This window comes from Kogia breviceps, chromosome 19, assembly GCF_026419965.1.
Source record: "Kogia breviceps isolate mKogBre1 chromosome 19, mKogBre1 haplotype 1, whole genome shotgun sequence".
Taxonomy (NCBI): Eukaryota; Metazoa; Chordata; class Mammalia; order Artiodactyla; family Physeteridae; genus Kogia; species Kogia breviceps.
In genome coordinates this window covers 40,932,105-40,950,708 of record NC_081328.1, presented here as the reverse complement: position 1 = coordinate 40,950,708, position 18,604 = coordinate 40,932,105, and the positions used below count along the sequence as shown (strand labels likewise).

Genomic DNA, 18,604 nt, shown 5'->3' with positions numbered 1-18,604 from the left:
CCCACTTCCTTGCACCCACCATACAGCACCTCAATGCCCAGTACCCCCTCCTCACCTCTGGAATGATGGGGGCTGTAGGATGGAGGGAGCTCTCACTCACAGTAAGGAAGGCAAAGCTGGACCTTCAGCCCCCAGCACTGGCAGTACCGCAGCTACAGATAGCACTGCCCTCCCTCCCTTCCCTGGGCTCACCTCTTTCCTTTTCTGAAAACCTGGGTCCCTGGGCTTGGCAGGTGGTTGAGGAAGAGGCCTGGGAGCCAGAACTCCTGGGTTCCTTTCTCATTCATCTAGTCTTGTCTCTGAACCCGGGAGCATAGGCCATTGTCCTCCGCTCCTAGAGCCAAGCACAGCAATTTGTAGGAAAAAAGGCAGGATGAGGAGATCCCATGCCCTGGGGTGGTGGAAGGGCCTTTCTGTGAAATAATTATATTAGCCATCCTTTACTTGGCGCCTAATAAGGGTCAGATACTGAGGCCAGCGCTTTGCTACCTTCATTATTACTCATTTAATCCTTATAACAACCCCTTTTCCAGAGGAGAACACCTGAGACGCTGCTGGTTAGTCGGTAGCCTAAAATCACCAGCTGGGGCTGGGATGCAGGTCTCTAACCCTGGAATCATCAGCGGCCAGGCTTTAGAGAACTCGGGCTGGAGGTCCTCAGGTATTAAGCTGGGGAGACGCGCCCCCCAGTCAGCCAGGCCCTCTTGTCCCGGGGAAGAGGAGCTCGGAGCGCCACGGCGGAGGTCCCTCTCCTGCGGGGACCTGGGCGGGGCCGGGGCGGGGCCGGCGAGCCTGGGGGAGGCGCGGAGCCGGTAGCCCAGGCTCACAGGCCAAGATGGCTGTTAATTAAAGTGCTGGCACCGGCTCCTCTCTGCAAAGTTTGAAGCCGTTATTTTCCACTCCAGCGAAGCGGGGAGAATCCGGCTGGGCTGACAGAGACGCCACACCGCGCTAGGGGAGCGGGCGCTCTTTCGGGTTGGGGGGCGGGCCGCCTTGCAGCGCCGAGCGCGCCCCTGGACGCCCCGGCGAGCGCCGGGGGTGCGTGCTCCCGCCCCTCCGCGGCCTCGGGCGACCAGCCGCGGATTCGGGAAGGACTCCGGGTGACAGACGAGCCCCAGCCGCACAGCGGAGGAGAGAGCCGTGTGCGCGAGAACTAGGGGGCGCGGGATTGTACAAATCATACGCCGACGACCGCGCACTTGTCCCTTGGGTCACCAGCCCTGTCGCTCTTGGGGGAGTCATACTGGGGAGACCGCCGTGGGGGACGGGAGGCCGGACTGACAGCCGAGAGTCGGGACTACTCTTCCCGAGCCTGGGGAGGTCTAGCTGTCCTCCTCCCCCTGCACTGAACGCCTTCCTCCCTCTAGGAAGTAAACAGTATCTAGAGACCCAACTGGGTGGCGGTTAGAAGAGCTTGGAGCCAGGCTGGCGGTTTGAATCCCGGCTCTATCGCTTATTAGTTGTGTGACTTTGGGCAAATCTCTTAACTTCCCAGAGCCTCAGTTCTCCCTCTAAAATGAAAGTAATAATGGGCTTTACCTCTTTGGATTGCTGTGGAGATCTGGTGTGATGGCGTCTGTAAAGCAGTAAACACAGGGCCTGGCACACAGAAAACCCTGAATAAATGCTATTGATTGAATGTTTAGCTCCTTCCTTGGCGAGGGGACCACTCTAACACGGGCTCGGCGGTGCTTGAAAGGTCCTCTCTCACAGCCCTCACCCCCCGCCCCCGATAACCTCCTGTTCTTTTCCTCCTCCCAGCTCAGGTGGGGTTAATCAGTCTCAGCTTTGGGAGGGGTCCTCTCAGGAGAAAGGAGAAAGGCTGGAGGGTCGTCCTTTAGCAGCAGCCAGTGGCCTCTGAATGGCAGAGCCTTCCCGGGTAGGCTGGATAAAGGAGGGGGAGGAGGAGCAGTGGAGCAGCACAAAGTGGGCCTCAAATAACGTGACAAAGGACTTCCCTGGTGGCGCAGTGGTTGAGAGTCCCCCTGCCGATGCAGGGGACACGGGTTCGTGCCCCGGTCCGGGAAGATCCCACATGCCGCGGAGCGGCTGGGCCCGTGAGCCATGGACGCTGAGCCTGCGCGTCCGGAGCCTGTGCTCCGCAACGGGAGAGGCCACAGCAGTGAGAGGCCACGTACCGCAAAAAAAATAACGTGACAAGTATTTTGATGGAAGCAGACGCCTTTTCGTTTATGCAGCCTAAACACTTTACTGCACTTGAGGAAGAGGAATGCCTTATACAACCTGATGGGGAAAAGAGTTAGGAGCTCAGGAGGCTCGAGGTTGGGTAGGAGGGGCGAGATGAGGGACTGGGAGAGATCAGCCCCTCCTCTTGGAGGCTGAGAGAGGGGGTCACCACCCAGGGATGTGTTTGTATTGGCAGAACGGAGAAGTTACCTGGGGTGCCCACTTTCTTAGGGCCCCGATTTCTGCCTTGCCTAAAAGCAGGGAGAAGGGAAGTGACCAGAGTAAGATGGAGGAGCCCCCGGCCCCATCCCCAGGAAAAAGCAGCCTGACCTGGCCTGGAGCGCAGGCAGGAAGGAGCAGAGGTAAGGAGGTGTGGGTATAAGATCCTGCTCCTCCCGGGGAAAGGCGGTCCCGGGAACATCCAGGAGCCAAAAAGAGAGGAGGGAGCGGCAGCTGTTAGTACTCGGGATTCTGTGAGCCGGGATTCAAACCGCCAGCCTGGCAGGCATCCCAACACCACCCCCATCTCCCGGACAGGTGGTCCGCGAGGCCTGAGGGCGGATTGGCCCCCTCCCCATCCTCCTGCCTTCCCCTATTCTCCCCCCTCATAACCCTCTTCCTTGTCCTTCCTTCTTGCTCCCCGCTCCTTCCTCCTCTCAATCGCTCTTTGTCTCCCGAAGACCGGGGTGCCCTACCCCAGCCTCCGCCCCCTGCGGGCCGTGGCCCCTCGTGCCTCCCTCTGTCTCTCTCGGCTTTCCTCGTAAGCGACCCTCGAGTCCTCTCCCTCCCAATCCCCCTCGGCGCTCTCTAGCTCTCTCTATGACCCTCTTCCACTCGCTTTTTCGTCCCTAGTCTTCCCTTGTCTATCAGAGGCTCTCCTATGTCTCAGACTCTAGCCCCCTCTCCATTTCCGAGGCTCTGTCTCCCTCAGTCTCCCCTTTCCTCTCCCGGTTCCAGCCCTTTACTCCGCGGTCCCGCCCCAAGGCCCCGCCCCGCTTGGTGGGCGGAGCCCTACCGTCCGCGGCCCAATTAGGAGCCGGCCCAGCCCTCAGCCCCACCCCTCACGGGCGGAAAGCTGCGCTGAGCGGGTGGGGCTGGACAGGGCGGAGGGGGCGGTGGCTCGAGCGCGGGGAGGCGGGAGGAATCAGGCAGGAGGCGGCGGCCGCCGCGCTCAGTTCTGCCGCGCCGCGGGAGGGAAACGCGAGGCAGGAGCAGGCGGCTGGGCTCGGCAGCGCATCCAGCGCAGCGCGGCGCCCCGGGCCCGGCCCCATGCCCTCAGCCCCGCCGGACCGCCCTTGAGCACGGGCGCCCTGCCCGCGCCCCCCGCCCGCCGGCACCATTTCCCCGACGGCGCGGCCTGGCGGCCCGGCGCTCCCCAGGCTCCGCGCCGGCCGGAAGACGCTGCTGGCAGCCGCCGCGGGCGTGGTGATGCTGCTGGTGCTGGTGGTGCTGATCCCCGTGCTGGTGAGCTCGGGCGGCCCGGATGGCCACTACGAGATGCTGGGCACCTGCCGCATGGTGTGCGACCCCTACCCCGCGCGGGGCCCCGGCGCCGGCGCGCGGCCCGACGGCGGCGACGCCCTGAGTGAGCAGAGCGGCGCGCCCCCGCCCTCCACGCTGGTGCAGGGCCCCCAGGGGAAGCCGGGACGCACAGGCAAGCCGGGCCCTCCCGGGCCCCCGGGGGACCCGGGTCCTCCGGGTCCTATGGGGCCACCCGGGGAGAAGGGTGAGCCGGGCAAGACCGGCCCTCCCGGGCTGCCGGGCGCGGGGGGCAGCGGCGCCATCAGCACGGCCACCTATACCACGGTGCCGCGCGTGGCCTTCTACGCCGGCCTCAAGAACCCTCACGAGGGTTACGAGGTGCTCAAGTTCGACGACGTGGTCACCAACCTAGGCAACAACTACGACGCGACCAGCGGCAAGTTTACATGCAACGTTCCCGGCACCTACTTTTTCACCTACCACGTCCTCATGCGCGGCGGCGACGGCACCAGTATGTGGGCGGACCTCTGCAAGAACGGCCAGGTGGGCCCGGCGGGGGCATGGGGCTGGCCTGGGGGCAGGGCATCCAGGGAGCCCGGGGCCGAAGGGTACGGAAGGGCGCAGATGGAGCCCCTGGAGCGGCTTAGGCATTACAGGCGGGGATGGTCCAGGCTGGCTGGCACCCCTAACTCCTCGGTTCCTGGGCGCCAGCTCCAAGGCAAGTGCCGCTGGGCACCTGCGGCATGGAAATACGGGAGATAAATCCAACTAATAATCAGAGCGCAGGGCTCCCGGGCGCGCGGACTGGCCCTTGGGGGCTTGGCCCTTGGGAAACAGCATCTGAGAGCTGGGATTCTGGTTGATACCAGCTGGCGATGAGGGGACGGATCAGCATGGGCTCTGGGGAAAGGCAGCTTCGGCGCCCACGGGCGCCTGGGCGCACCGCTAGGCGCGCAAGCGGAGAAGGCGAGCTGTAGGAGATGTTTTGCGCACAAAGGCAAAGGGAGCCGAGCGCATAAAGCCTTAGCTGCACTACATCCCCCGCCCTAAGGAAGGGACCACTGGGCCGATCTGACACCCGTTGCAAAACCCGGGACTGCGCGGCCCCTTCCCACTGTGTCAGAGCTAACCGCACAAGAAGACGGCCGGCGGGGGGGGGGGGGGAGTTTTTCCTCCTGAGGCAGGGCAAAGAGGTGGAAACTCCCCTCCTCTTTGCCTCCCAGCTGCAACTCCTGATTCCTGGGGTGTCGGGGGATCCTCTTCCTTCCCTATCCCCATCGGAGAGACCAGAGTGGCAGGCACCAAGCTCACGAGGTCTTTGGTAACTGGAACCGGCAATGCCTCCTGCTCTCCTTGGAACCGCTGCCCCGGGACAAATCTCGACCTAACCCTGCCCCAGGGTGACAGTTTTACCCAGCTCCCTTCGCTTTGATTACCCCTCCCTTCTCAGTGCTCCCAGACCACGGTGGCCTGGGGCCCCTGGGGTAGTCAAGCAGAGCATCCTTGTGGAAGAAGGTGTCTGTGCCAATCAGAACTAAAGCTAGGCTGATGGGAGTTGGGAAGGAATCTCCTGCGACTGAGACCCAAGATCCTGCTGGAACCCCTCCCACTGCAGCACTACCCTGAGGCAGACCCTGGCTGGGGGCGGGGGGGGGGAAGGACAGGCCTGAGAGTCAGCAAAAAGCCTACCAGGTGCTTGTAAGTCTGCCCCCTGCCCCCTGCCCTCTCTGCCCTCTCTCCCATGCCTGCTGTTTCTGGTTTCTGCCTCTCCCCTGACTCTTTCTCCTCTCTCCATCTCTTGTGCTGGCCTCTCTCCTGTGTCTACCAGTCCTATCTGTCTCTCCCTGGGTTTCTGGTCCCTCGCCCCTGGGTTTAATCCCCCCCCTTTATTTCTTTGGTGTCTCTCTCCCACTTCTGTCTATCAGGCTTCCTGTGTCTCTCCTCTTTGTCCTTGGTTCTTGACCAAATGGGAGGCCCTAGTATCCAGTTAGGGCCATCTCTGCAGACAGCCCCGCAATTCCCCTTATTAATCGCCGGTAAGGGATGCAACAATGTCACCTTCATTGAGGAATTTCTTCCTTTCCTAAAGAAAGTTTGGGCTGGCATGAAGTTGAGGTTTCAGGGGGCTGGGGGCCCAGCTTGCTTGAATAGGGAGGTGGTCACCAGGCCACCGGTGGGCCCTAGACCCTGTGCTACTTCAGGAGGGTGCTGCAGGGCCCCGGAGATGAGGCAAGAGGAGGCCCCAAAGATGGTGTGTGCTTGGGGCAAGGACACTTGCTTCAGTCTCAGGGAGATGAAACTGACCCAAAAACCTATTTTTACCCCCACAGCAGGACATTGACAGAGCCTGACAAGGAGGTGGCACCACAGGCTGGTAGAAGAAATGAGGTGGCTTTAACCAGGGGTTTCAGAGACCCAGCATTTTAACAGTTACTCAGACCATTTCCTCCACACACAAAAAAATCCAAGACAAGCAGTGGGGTGATAGGCCCTGGTCCTCCCCTACATCCTTTGTGACCTCTTCCAGATTATCCAAGAGAGTCCTTTAATCTCACTGGTCATTCTTTTTTTTTTTTGCTACGCGGGCCTCTCACTGCTGTGGCCTCTCCCGTTTTGGAGCACAGGCTCCGGACGTGCCGGTTCAGCGGCCATGGCTCACGGGCCCCGCCGCTCTGCGGCATGTGGGATCTTCCCGGACCGGGGCACGAACCCGTGTCCCCTGCATCGGCAGGCGGATTCTCAACCACTGCGCCACCAGGGAAGCCCACTGGTCATTCTTTATATTAGTTTTGAGCTCCTACTAGGAGCCAGGTTTGGGGTTCCAGAGATTCAGTCTGCTTGGCCTCCAGAACCTCGTGGTCTGTGCAGGGGAGAGAGTAGTAAACACACAATAACACACCCCAGCGATTATTGAGTGGGAGGAGGGTCGGGAGACCACTGACACTCCTGTCCCCAGATGTGTCGGCTGGAGGGAGTGATTCAATGGGGCTTGCCCCAGCTCAGACCAACCTGGTCGGGGGAGAGGAAGGTGAACCTGGGTCCCCAAGGTGAGGAGACTAGGGAGAAAATGAAAAGGTCAGGTGTAGGGAAAAGCTGGCTCAGAGGTGGACATTCAAGTGAGCGGAGAAAAAAATGATGGGGCTGGGCAGTGGGTGGGAACAGAAAAGAGGAGCTTGCTCCTCCCACGCCTTCAAGTCCAGGGGTGACCCTGGGCTCTGTGCTTTTCCTTCCTGGCTTCCTGCCTCCAGAGAGGCTTCCAGAATTTCCTCCAGAAGGCAGAGCTGCATCTGGGCCCTGGCCCTTCCCTGGGCAACATGGGGAGACGGGGCGTCTCCACCTTCCTGCCTGGTGCTGAGACCCCCTCTCTGTCCTTGTGTGAGGCCCACCAGCCCCTCTACCTAGGGGTTGCTTTGAGTCACCACTGCACAGCCTGATGGCACTAAGCCCGAGTCATTAGGACATGGGCGTCTGAGGAGCCTGAGGAAGGAACTCTAGGTTGGGGCCAGTGCCCTGGGTGAGGTGAGCCCCCTGCAGCTCCCTCTCAGACCCACAGCTCAGGGACTTCCCTGGCGGTCCAGTGGTTAAGACTCCGTGCTTCCAGTGCAGAGGGCATGGGTTCGATCCCTAGTCCCTGGTCAGGGAACTGAGATCCCACATGCCAGGCGAGGACGTGAAATTGATAAACGGGGCTAGAGAAGAGGGGGCTGTGTGGGGACAGGCCAAGGCCTATGGGAAGGCAAGTATTACAAATGGGCAGGGGCTTGGACACCAGAGTTTGAGTGAGGTGAGAAGTGGTGGGGTGTGTTAACTGCGGATCAGCCTCTCTGATAAGGGAGAGGGGCCCCCTGCTGTCCTCTCTGGCCTCTAATGCCTTTCACAGCACAGAACCAGTGCCTGGTACAGTAGGGACCCAGCAATGGTGTGAAAGCACAAGCCCCCTGTGGACCAGGCTGGCTGCCTGTGGGAGCCACATCTGCACATCCAAAACCCCAGCATTGCTCTGGGGGTAGGGGCACATTTCCTGGGTTCTCTACCCCCACCCCACCCCCACTCCAGGCCCCTAATCGGACCACTGCCTCAGTTTCCTTTATTGGCAGCCCTTGAAGAGGTGCTTCTATAGCGCCCCCTCCTGACAAGCCCCAGACTTGCTTTCCTGCTTCCAGGACAACCTCAAATCCCCAAACTTCCCCTCGGCCCCCAGGAGGAGCTGAATGCCTCAGCTGTTTCCAGTCTGGTGCAGAGAATCAGGACCCCTGGGCACCATTCCTGGATCCCCCACTGTCTAAGGATGGAAGAGCATTAATTCTCCCTGCCTCCGTGGATACTTAGGATAATCATAGCAACAATCATGGTGATGAATAAATAATAAACATAAGCATAACAGTTCTGATGCGTGTCACATCACCAGGAGATTCCTGATGACAGATGATGGTCTTCTAATGGGTTTGGCTATTAAGAAGCACACTGTTTTAATGAGTTAAGGCTAAATTAATCTGGGTAATAAAAATAATTGTTATTAATAGTAATTTATTAGCAAAGATAATGAAATGCATGTGTAATCATAAATACTACCAGGATTAGGGCCCAGGGAACAATACAGGAGTTGGCTGCTTGCTTTCAGCTCTTTCCTAGTAGCTCAAAGCCCCATCAAGATTACAAATTTTTTCCTTCACTGTCAAAAAGCTTCTACACTGGTGGCAGTGGTGAGGCAGGATCTTCTCATCCATTTTCTAAACGGAGAAACTGAGCTCCTTGGCAGACAGCATCTCTCCCTCATTTGATTTTCCACCACCTTTAGCTGGACCAAGAGTTTTCCCAACTGAGTGCCCCAAGCAGTTCCCTCCCAGGTTGGGGAAGAAGAGCTTGAAGGGAGAGAAGGGGCTGAAAGGATCTGGGCTTTCAATGGCAGACTGCATGCAAATATGTCGGGTCCTCCTGGTGCCGCATTTCTGCTGAGTCAGCAGCTTTGACACAGCTGATCTACAGTTCTGCCTTCCGTCCAGGAGGGAGGATGGGCCCCTCCCCTAATTTGGCTTGGTCCAGCCCTGACTGTCAACCCTTGGGGGAGTTGCCTTCGGGGAAGGGGCAGGATGGAGAGGGGCTGTTGAGGAGCCTGGCTGAGAGAACCCCATTCAATGCAGCCTCCCCCCAACACAAGCCAGAACTTGGAGATGGCTTCTTTCTTCCCATTCTCCACCCAGAATATCCTGGAGAGGCCCCAGATCAGATGGCTCAGGCCTTGCGCTGGCCTCAGCGGTTGGGAAGGAATGCCTGGAGGGAATTTGTCCACCACCCCACATCCTCAATATCTTATGATTATAGTCTGAGCCCCCCAGATGATGTGTCAGGCTTCAAGTCCAAAGGCTGGCACTCCCCTGCCCCATCGTCCTGCCTGTCCCGCCCCTCCTCCATCAAAACAAGGGCCAGCAAAGATATCAGATCAGACTGAGGACCACAGAGGGATATAAGGCTTGGCCCCCTTCTTCCCATCCACTTCCTTTCTACCACCGTGGGGTGATTCAGGAGGAGCCAGAAGTCCTCTTTGGGTGGGGGAATAGTCACAGGTAGAGCTACAGCTCCTTGGAGGCGGGATGCAGGCCCAACCTGAGCCTTGGGAGAGGAAGTAATTACCAGGCCTTCCATCTCACTGCTCTGGTGTGAAAGACTCCAGAATGGACTTGAGACAAGTTGTCCACGGAGCAGTTCCTGGTACTAGTGTGGTTGCTTACGAGTAGCCTGGCATTGATCCAGGCCTGAACCTATAAGGCCTGTCCATCCACTGACATAAGAACAGGTGGATGTGGCTGAGATGTACGGCATCATTATCACAATAAGGCAGAGAGGAACCAATGGTGAGAGAGGGGATGGCCCCTCCATCCCTTAGGGGTCTAGAGAATTCCTCTCTGCAAGGAGGGAGTTCCAGGCTGGGGCATCCTAGAAACATTGTTGAAGTCAGACAGTGAGCTCTAGGGGAGTTAAGGAGGCCGATTACACCTTGACTGCCAATTCAGACCCAGATTACACCTGCCCTAGAAATCCAAGGCTCCTCTCTAACCCCTTCCCAAAACACACAGTTATGACTGGACAGGGCAGTGGTGGGATGATGGGAGAAAAGCAGGCTGAGAGCCCTGATGGGGCTGGAGGTGGGGCTTTGGGGGCTTCCAGAGGTAGCTGCCTTACCTCTGACGGTCCCCCTCCCTCCCCGACCCCACTTCTCTCCCTCCTCCTCCCCTGCCCTCTCACACACACCCCTCTTCTCCTACCGCCGCCAACCCCGCAGGTGCGGGCCAGCGCCATTGCCCAGGACGCAGACCAGAACTACGACTACGCCAGTAACAGCGTGATCCTGCACCTGGACGCGGGCGACGAGGTCTTCATCAAGCTCGACGGAGGCAAAGCGCACGGCGGCAACAGCAACAAATACAGCACATTCTCCGGCTTCATCATCTACTCCGATTGAGCTCCTCGCGACCGCTCCATCCCCTATCCCCCCGGAGGTCCCCTCCCGGCGGCGGCGCAGAGGATGACCCGTAACCCCTACCCACACCCCCTCGCTGCCCGCCACGGCCGCCGGCTTCTCCCGGCTATGACGCCCCCGGCCTGCCCTCACCACCGTCCGGGCCGCAGCTAGCCCTCCCGCCGTCTCGCCGCAGAGCCGGGTCCAGCGCGCCCCGTCCCGGTTCCCGGTTCCCGGTTCCCGGTTCCCCGGGAGGCCGTGTCGACCGCCCCCGCCCCGGCCCGCACTGTATATTTGTACAATAGGATTGTTTTTGCCCACCTGACCCACCAGCCCGCCCCAGCTGGGGGAGAGGTCTCGGCGGGGTCGCACCCTGTGCTGAGATGAGCTGCCCACCCGCTCTGGGGTGGCGCTGCCTGGGGGAGCGGTGTATTGGGGGCTGGATGGCTTCCCAGCTACAGCCCTGGCCTGCTGCTCCCGTCTGACCAAAGCTATAATAAAACACTTCCACCCCGCTGGCTTTCCGAAGGTGCCCTGGAGGGGAGTTGCAGGAGGGGACCATGAACCCTGCCCTCCTCCAGGCTGGGAATGAATCTGCTGAAAGCTTCTCGTGGATCCGTGGGGAGCCAGAGGCCAGAGCCAGAGCTGCTCCAGGAAGAGGTGGGCCGAGGAGCCCAATGCCCCACCACAGCCCAAGTGGGCCTGGGCAGCTAGAATAGGAGGCAGCCCAGTTACATCATCATTTTCCGGGGTGGAAAAGCTCCATCTTTTCGACCTTGAAAGTGGCATCAACATTCCAAAGGCACAGCAAGTTTTAAATTGGGAAACCCAGGTTCCAGTCCCAGTGCCACGGTGTAGAATCCTGGCCATGTCACTCTTTTCTGACTCAGTTCTGGGTTAGTGACAGCAGTGAAAGGAACAAGCTTTGCATTGAATGCTGGTTGACCCTGACCCAAGCACTTCACCCCTGGGCCTCAGTTTTCTCATTATAATATGTAAGTGAGGAGACCTAACCTACCTCACTTGACTGAGGATTAAAGAGGTATCGTGTATATGCTCAATAAACACAGCTTTTATTATTTACGCATCACTTTAAAGTTTGTCAAAGGCTTTCACGTATGTCATCTCACTTGAGTCTTCCAAGAGCCCTGGGAGGTTGGATGAGTGGATTTTATTCTTTCTCCAAAGAGGTTAAATAGCTTTTTAAATAGGCCACAGGGACTTCCCTGGTGGTGCAGTGCTTAAGGATCTGCCTGCCAATGCAGGGGACACAGGTTCGAGCCCTGGTCCAGGAAGATCCCACATGCCGCGGAGCAACTAAGCCTGCTTGCCACAACTACAGAGCCTGTGCTCTGGAGCCCGCGAACCACAACTACTGAGCCCACGCAGCTAGAGCCCATGCTCCGCAATAGGAGAGGCCACCACAATGAGAAGCCCACGCACCTCAATGAAGAGTAGCCCCTGCTCGCTTCAACTAGAGAAAGCCCACACACAGCAACGAAGACCCAACACAGCCAAAAGTAAATAAAATTAAATAAATTTATTTTTAAAAAAATAGGACACAGTCACCAAATTCTGTGATTGTACTTGAATCCAAGAAGCCCTTGCTACCCTGGAGACACACTAAATCTCCTTGCCTTGTCACTGCCTCCCTCACCTCCTATTACTGGGACCATGACGATTGCACAGTTAGGGCATTCCTAAATCATAATAGCTAATATTTAGAGAGGACCAACTCTGTGTCTGACACCATATAGGAACTTTTTTTTTTTTAATTTATTTTTGGCTGCGTTGGGTCTTTGTTGCTGTGCGCAGGCTTTCTCTAGTTGTAGCGAGCAGGGCTACTCTTCGTTGTGGTGCGTGGGCTTCTCATTGCGGTGGCTTCTCTTGTTGCAGAGCACGGGCTCTAGGCGCGCAGGCTTCAGTAGTTGTGGCACGTGGGCTCAGTAGTTGTGGTGCACGGGCTTAATTGCTCCGCGGCATGTGGGGTCTTCCCGGACCAGGTCTCGGACCCATGTCCCCTGCATTGGTAGGTATATTCTTAACCACTGCGCCACCAGGGAAGCCCCATATAGGAACTTTATAAATATTATCTCATGGAAATGTGTGTGGGGTGGGAGTGGACTGGCACGAAATGCTCCCATGACCTTTAACATGGATGCTGTTGTTTTATCCATTTCAGATGAGGAAACTGAGGCTCAGAGAGGATAAATAATTTGCCATGGTCACAGAGCTAGGAAGAGGCAAATGCCAGTATTTGAACCAAAGACCATGCTCTTACCCAGCATGCCATATTTCATAAAGACCTGGGATCTCCAAAGCAGAACGGAGGAAGGAAGGCTTGGGGGCAGCCCAGCGCTTCCACTCCAGCGCTGCCCTGCAGAGGTTTGATGAGATTTACAAGCATCTACCCTGGGCAGCAGCCACGGGGTGAGCCTCTTGGAGAATCCCAAGGCTCTGCTTGAGGGAAGGGTCCCATCTGGCCTCCCCTCCCCCTGCTGGCTCAGCTGGAGAGACAGGAAGGAGGGGTGGCCTCCCTCCCAGTCAGGCCGCATGTATGGACCCTTGTCAAGGCTGGCCGACTTGAATGACTTTCTTTATCCTGTCTTCTCTCCCCTACATCCCCTACTGCCAGCTGTGGCCATTTAATAAAATTAGCTTAATACTTGTTCCTTCCCTGTGGGGTCTGGAGATTGAAATCTGCGGGTTTCCACAAACCCAATAAAACCCCTGGCAGGTCTAGCTGGAACGAGAGTTTCCTTGGGAAGAGTGATTAGATTAGCCAGCAGCCCCCCCCCCTCCCACCCCCCCCCCGCCCAGTGCCACCCACAGCCCCCTGTGATTCTTTAATGGCCACACTGGCCCCAAATTACCCAGCCACCACACCTGGGCGTGCTCCCCAGCCCTCCCCAGTGACCACAGGGGCTGGTCTAGGACCTCTGCTACAGCAAAAAGCATGTCAGTCATTTTTGTAGGAGAGCCAGGCTGGCTGGCCTGCTTTCTTTTCTTTCTGGTGACTGGCTGATCCTCATGTCATTTTGAGAGATGGGCCTAAAATCTCCCTGTCTCAGACGAGGAAATCATAGCCTGAAGAAAATCTGTGACTTGTCCATGGTCATGCAGCAAGTCTGTGACACAACTGGGACAGGACTGAAGCCAAGGCCTTTTTCTTCCTTTGCAGGGCACCGGGGGTGTCCGGCAGTGCCAGTGGCCAGCTGGCTGTCACTCAAGCAGCATCCCAGCTGCCGGGGAACATGTTGGGGAAGTGTCTCCCCCATTAGACAGGGGCTCCCCAAGGGCGAGTCTATTTATTCCCCCTCAGACTTGGGACATCTGAGGGCAAGGACTATGTCTCCACCCTCAGAATGGGAAACTTCCTGAAGGCGAGACTGTGTCTCTTCCATCAGACTGGGCGTCCTCAGAGACAGTGTTTTGACTGAGTTGAGGGCAAGGTGTGTATCTCCAGAGACTGGGGATGAGGAGGGGCCATTTCCTAGTTGCAAAGATTGTGGCCGTCCTCTCAGTGGCTCCGAGGGTAGACACTGTGCTTTTTCTATTAAACTACGGCTTTCTGAGACCAGACCCTGGGACTGGGGGTTCCCTGAAGGACAAACTCTGTCTCCCCATCCAACTGGAGGCTCCTTGAAAGCAGGGCACGTGTCTCGCCTGTTCCTCTGTCAGGGGCGTTTCTGCCACAGAAACATTCCATGGGGCAGGGCTGGCGAGGTGGTGGAAAGGAGGCTGGAGAAGCAGAATGGTGGTCCCACTCTGGAGGAAGGAAGGAAGAAGCCGCCCCAGGTTGCCTCCCCTTTCGAAAGATGTGTGATTAATTAACGAATAATGTCCCTGCCAAAGGGGTGTGAGGATGGCAGTGCTCCTGGAGCTCACCCACACGAGGAATGGCAGGCCATCCTGTGCCCAGGCAGCTGCCAGCCCTCAGAGCTGGTGCTGCCCTGGTTTCTGGGGTCACGGGGAACAGAGGGGGCAGCAGGAACCCACCGCCGGGGGCTACCCTAATTGGATGACTTTGCAGGACGGCCCGGCAGGTGCGCTCGGCTCTCCGCTTCGGCTTGCTGCAAACACATCTGCCACGGTGAGGTCTAGGGGTTAATTGCCTCCCGCCTCACTCCTGGTAACCGATATTTCATTTACTGCTCAGAGGGGGAGCTGTCTGGAGAATTAATCCTGGACAAGCATCCAGGGGACAGGGGAGGCGCGGAGGCACGGGAGCTGTGTCCCGGAGGATCTCTGAGCATCAGAGGAGGAGGCAGGAGGCAAGCACCTATTGCTCAAGGCTACTCTGGGGCTCACCCGCATTCTGCTGACCCTGACAACTGCTCCAGGACCCCCAAGAGCTGGGAGAAAATCCCAGGGGTCCAGAGGCTGCACTACTTCAGCTAGCTGTGCTGCTTCCCCTGCCCTGGTTCATTCTGCATGTACTTACCTGGGTACCCCTGTAAGCTGTAGCAGGTAAGATGCTGTTAATAAGGTTATTTTCACAAGCGATGGAGGTATATTTGAAAAGCGGAACTGGAGGTGTGAGCTCCTCGCTTCCTTCCAGGTAATAAACCTTAAAATCCTACAAATGAAGTGATAATAGAGTGGAAGTGAAAAGTCTATACATATTTGGGATTGAGTGGGGGTGGAAGGGTTACTGAGAGAGGACAGCTGTGGCCTGGAGAGAAAAGGGACCGGAGGGCTCCCCGCCACCATGCTTTCCACATGCTACCCATTTGCCCCATCTGCCAAAATTGAGAATCAAAGCCACAGAATGGGCAACTCTCATTACACAGCTGGAAAAACTGAGACCCAGAGAGGAACCCAAGGTTGCTCGGGCTGGTTCAGGGCAGAGCTAGAACCTGAGACAGCAGGACCCAGCACACATGCAGCAATTGGAGTCAGAAGAACTGAGCTCAAGTTCTGGCCCAGTTCAGTGTTTCAGGAAACGAAATTTCACCTCTCTGAGCCTCAGTTTCTCCATCTATAAAATGGGCCTAATAAAAATATCTACTTAAAAAAAAAAAAAAAATATCTACTTGAAGGGCCATTATGAGGCAGTGGGTAAGAAATTATTAATATTTTGTAAGTTGTAAAGCAAAATGCAGATGCAAGTCTCCCAAGCCCTGTGATTTTAAATTCTTTTGAGGACTTCCCTGGTGGTCTAGTGGTTAAGAATCTGCCTTCCAATGCAGGGGACACGGGTTTGATCTCTGGTGGGGGAACTAAGATCCCACATGCCACAGGGCAACTAAGCCCATGCGCTCTAGAGCCTGGGTGTCACAACTAGAGAGCCTGCACCCTGCAACTACTGAGCCCGCGGGCCCCGGAGCCTGTGCCACAACTAGAGAGAAGCCCGTGCACCGCAACAAAAGATCCCACAGGCCACAACAAAGATCCGACGCGGCCAAATAAATAAATAAATAAAATTCCTTTGGCTGCACTTCAATGCGTGGGACGGTGATGATCATCACTGAAGAAAATGAAAACATCCGGGTTTTCACCCACCCAAAGTGAGTGTGGGGCACTAGGGGAGAGATTGATCTGAGGTACCCAGGATGTAGAGCTGAGTATTAAGAATGGAGTCTCCTTGGGGCTTCCCTGGTGGTGCAGTGGTTGCGAGTCCGCCTGCCGATGCAGGGGACTTGGGTTCGTGCCCCGGTCCGGGAAGATCCCACGTGCCGCAGAGCGGCTGGGCCCGTGAGCCGTGGCCGCTGAGCCTGCGCATCCGGAGCCTGTGCTCCGCAACGGGAGAGGCCATGGCAGTGAGAGGCCCGCGTACCGCAAAAAAAAAAAAAAAAAAAGAAGAAGAATGGAGTCTCCAATGTGGATTCTCCGACCATTCTGCTCTGTGGCCTCCAATCTGGGGTTAGAGCACAGGGACACCCCCGAGGACCTGGCCACCCCAGCAGTTTTGTCTCTACTTGCTCTGCTCATTTTTAACATTACTGAATACCTCATCTGGGCCAGACCCTAGCTCAGTGTGGAGGAGCCAGAAAGTGATAAGAAACCACCCAGGGCTTCAAGATACCTACAGAGATCATATAAATACATCCAGGACACGGTGCTATCAGAGAGGCAGGAAAGGCTCCCCAAACTGTTAACAGCAGTTACCTCTGAGGGAACCGGACTAAGAGGAGGGTTACTTTTTTTTTTTTAACTTATATAATGTTCAAAAAGGTTTTACAACAAGTCTCCCTCCAAAATCTGAGACCCCAACCCCACCCCAGCTGTTGCTGAAGCTGTCCTTTTTGGAATAGGGAAGGGGGCAGAACCCAGGCAGCTGAGGGGTTTCTCCTCTTTTGTCCAGAGGTTTGGGGAATATTGGAGCTGGAAGAACAAATATACTCTCATCTCTGTATCAACAACTCAGTTTATAACAGTAGCTTATGCACCATGTGCTGTTTTAAGAATTTTGCACGTATCCGTTCATTTTAATCTCACGATGATCCCATAAGGTAACTATTATCACACCCATTTTTTTGGATGAGAAAAATGAGGCACAGAGAGGTAAACCTTGCCCAAGATCACCAGGCTTAATCTTTCTGGCAACAGTTCTCTTGACTGTCCATTCCCTGGAGTAGGGGAAGGGTTGAATCTCACTCCCTCCCAGCCAGAGAAGTCTTTCATCCCCTAAATCACTAGACACTTCCTATAACACCTGCCACCTGGGCAGCTTGTGCATGGGTGGGGTTCCTGCCTCTTCCCAGATGGTAATGTGCAAATTCAAGGAGTTCTTCCCAGGCCCCCAGGGCACAAGCCCCTTTGCTCCTTGAGTGTAGAACCCCAGCCAGCATTAGGACAACTGCCTAGAGTTACAGACCTCTCCCTGCCTGCCCAGAACCAGGGATGGGTCTGCTAGACCCTGGGCTACTTCAGCTGCCTGCAGAACACCTGCTCTTCCATGAAGCCTTCCTGGACTTCCCCAGCAGTCATCTGCCATCTCCAAGGCCATACTGAGAGCATCTTCCAAGTGGCTCTCTCAGTACCTAACACGGCTTCCTCTAGTTGAGGCAAGTGGGGGCTACTCTTCGTTGCAGTGCGAGGGCTTCTCATTGCGGTGGCTTCTCTTGTTGCGGAGCACGGGCTCTAGCCCTCGGTCTCAGTAGTTGCCGCACGCCGCCCAAGAGCACACGGGCTTCAGTAGTTGAGGCACGTGGGTTCAGTAGTTGTGGCGCATGGGCTTAGTTGCTCCTGTGGCATGTGGGATCTTCCCGGACCAGGGACTGAACCCGTGTCCCCGGCATTGGCAGGTGGATTCTTAACCCCTGCACCACCAGGGAAGTCTCCAAAGACCTTTTTTAAAATTGGTCTACACCCAAAGCAGTGAATGCTACATCCAGGTGCAAAGATGTGCAGTGACAAGGGTACAGGTGAATGGACATGCCTCCTCTCTGCCTCCTTTGAGCACCCAGGGTCGGTAGTCTTACCACTTGCAGATAGTGAGACATCCACACACCTCACAAGAGCACAGAGCCTGTGGCCTTTCACACCCCCAGCCATGTCAGCCCAGAAACATCTGCTGCCAGACAAGGCAAAAATCCTGCACCCAGCCCTCATGTCTGGGTTCTATGCTTTGAAGTTCTTGTTAGGCCAGTACCAGGCTGCTCTCCCCTTATCAGCATCTGTGGTGTAGGGCCCAAGGGTTTTCCATTTGTGTCCACTAAGGTGGGTCTCACCAGGCCCTACCAAGCTCTCTCAGCATCGCTGGGCTTGGTTGACTCCTCACCTGCAGAATTCTTTTCCCTTGGCCTCTAAGATCCAAGGAATGGCTCCACTCGCCAAACGAGCTCCACTCCTCCTTCAGACCTCAGCTTGCATGTCACTTCCTCCGGACACCCTCAGATGTTCTCATTATAGCCCATCTCTCATGTCATTGTTAGTCATTGTTTAATAGGCCAATTTCTCCCATAGCCTGAAAGCTCTATGAAGGTAGGAGGTGAGTGTTTATCACTCACCACCCTATCCTCTGAGCCTACTTGTCTCTAATCAGTAAATACTTGTTGAATGAATGAATACCAGAACACCCATTACCGCTTCATTGAATGTCTGCAAGTTGCTTTACCTACATTATTTCTAATCTTTGTAATAAGCCAAGTATTATTTTATCCTCTCTTTTTTTTTTTTTTTTTGCGGTACGCGGGCCTCTCACTGTTGTGGCCTCTCCCGTTGCGGAGCACAGGCTCCGGACGCGCAGGCCTAGCGGCCATGGCTCACAGGCTTAGTTGCTCCGCGGCATGTGGGATCTTCCCGGACCAGGGCACGAACCCGTGTCTCCTGCATCGGTAGGCGGATTCTCAACCACTGCGCCACCAGGGAAGCCCTGGAAGCCATTCTTCAACAGCTTATTTCTCCTGGGTAGTGGAGATGGCAAGAATACCCTGATTTTCTGGTAGCTTTACAATAACAGCATTTTTGCATGGTTGTCTCATTTTATTCTTGCCAAACCAGCAGTGCTAGCTCACTGAATAGAGGTCCAGG

At 56.4% G+C, this 18,604-nt stretch overlaps 1 protein-coding gene across 1 annotated transcript; it reads left to right on the top strand.

The window, feature by feature from the left end:
• The first annotated feature begins 3,366 nt into the window (after positions 1–3,366).
• Positions 3,367–10,355, top strand: C1QL1 (complement C1q like 1). Its single transcript, XM_059048849.2, has 2 exons — positions 3,367–4,212; positions 9,950–10,355. The coding sequence occupies exons 1-2, from the start codon at positions 3,616–3,618 to the stop codon at positions 10,127–10,129; spliced, it is 777 nt and encodes a 258-aa protein (XP_058904832.1). The 5' UTR covers positions 3,367–3,615; the 3' UTR covers positions 10,130–10,355.
• Positions 10,356–18,604: the final 8,249 nt, after the last annotated feature.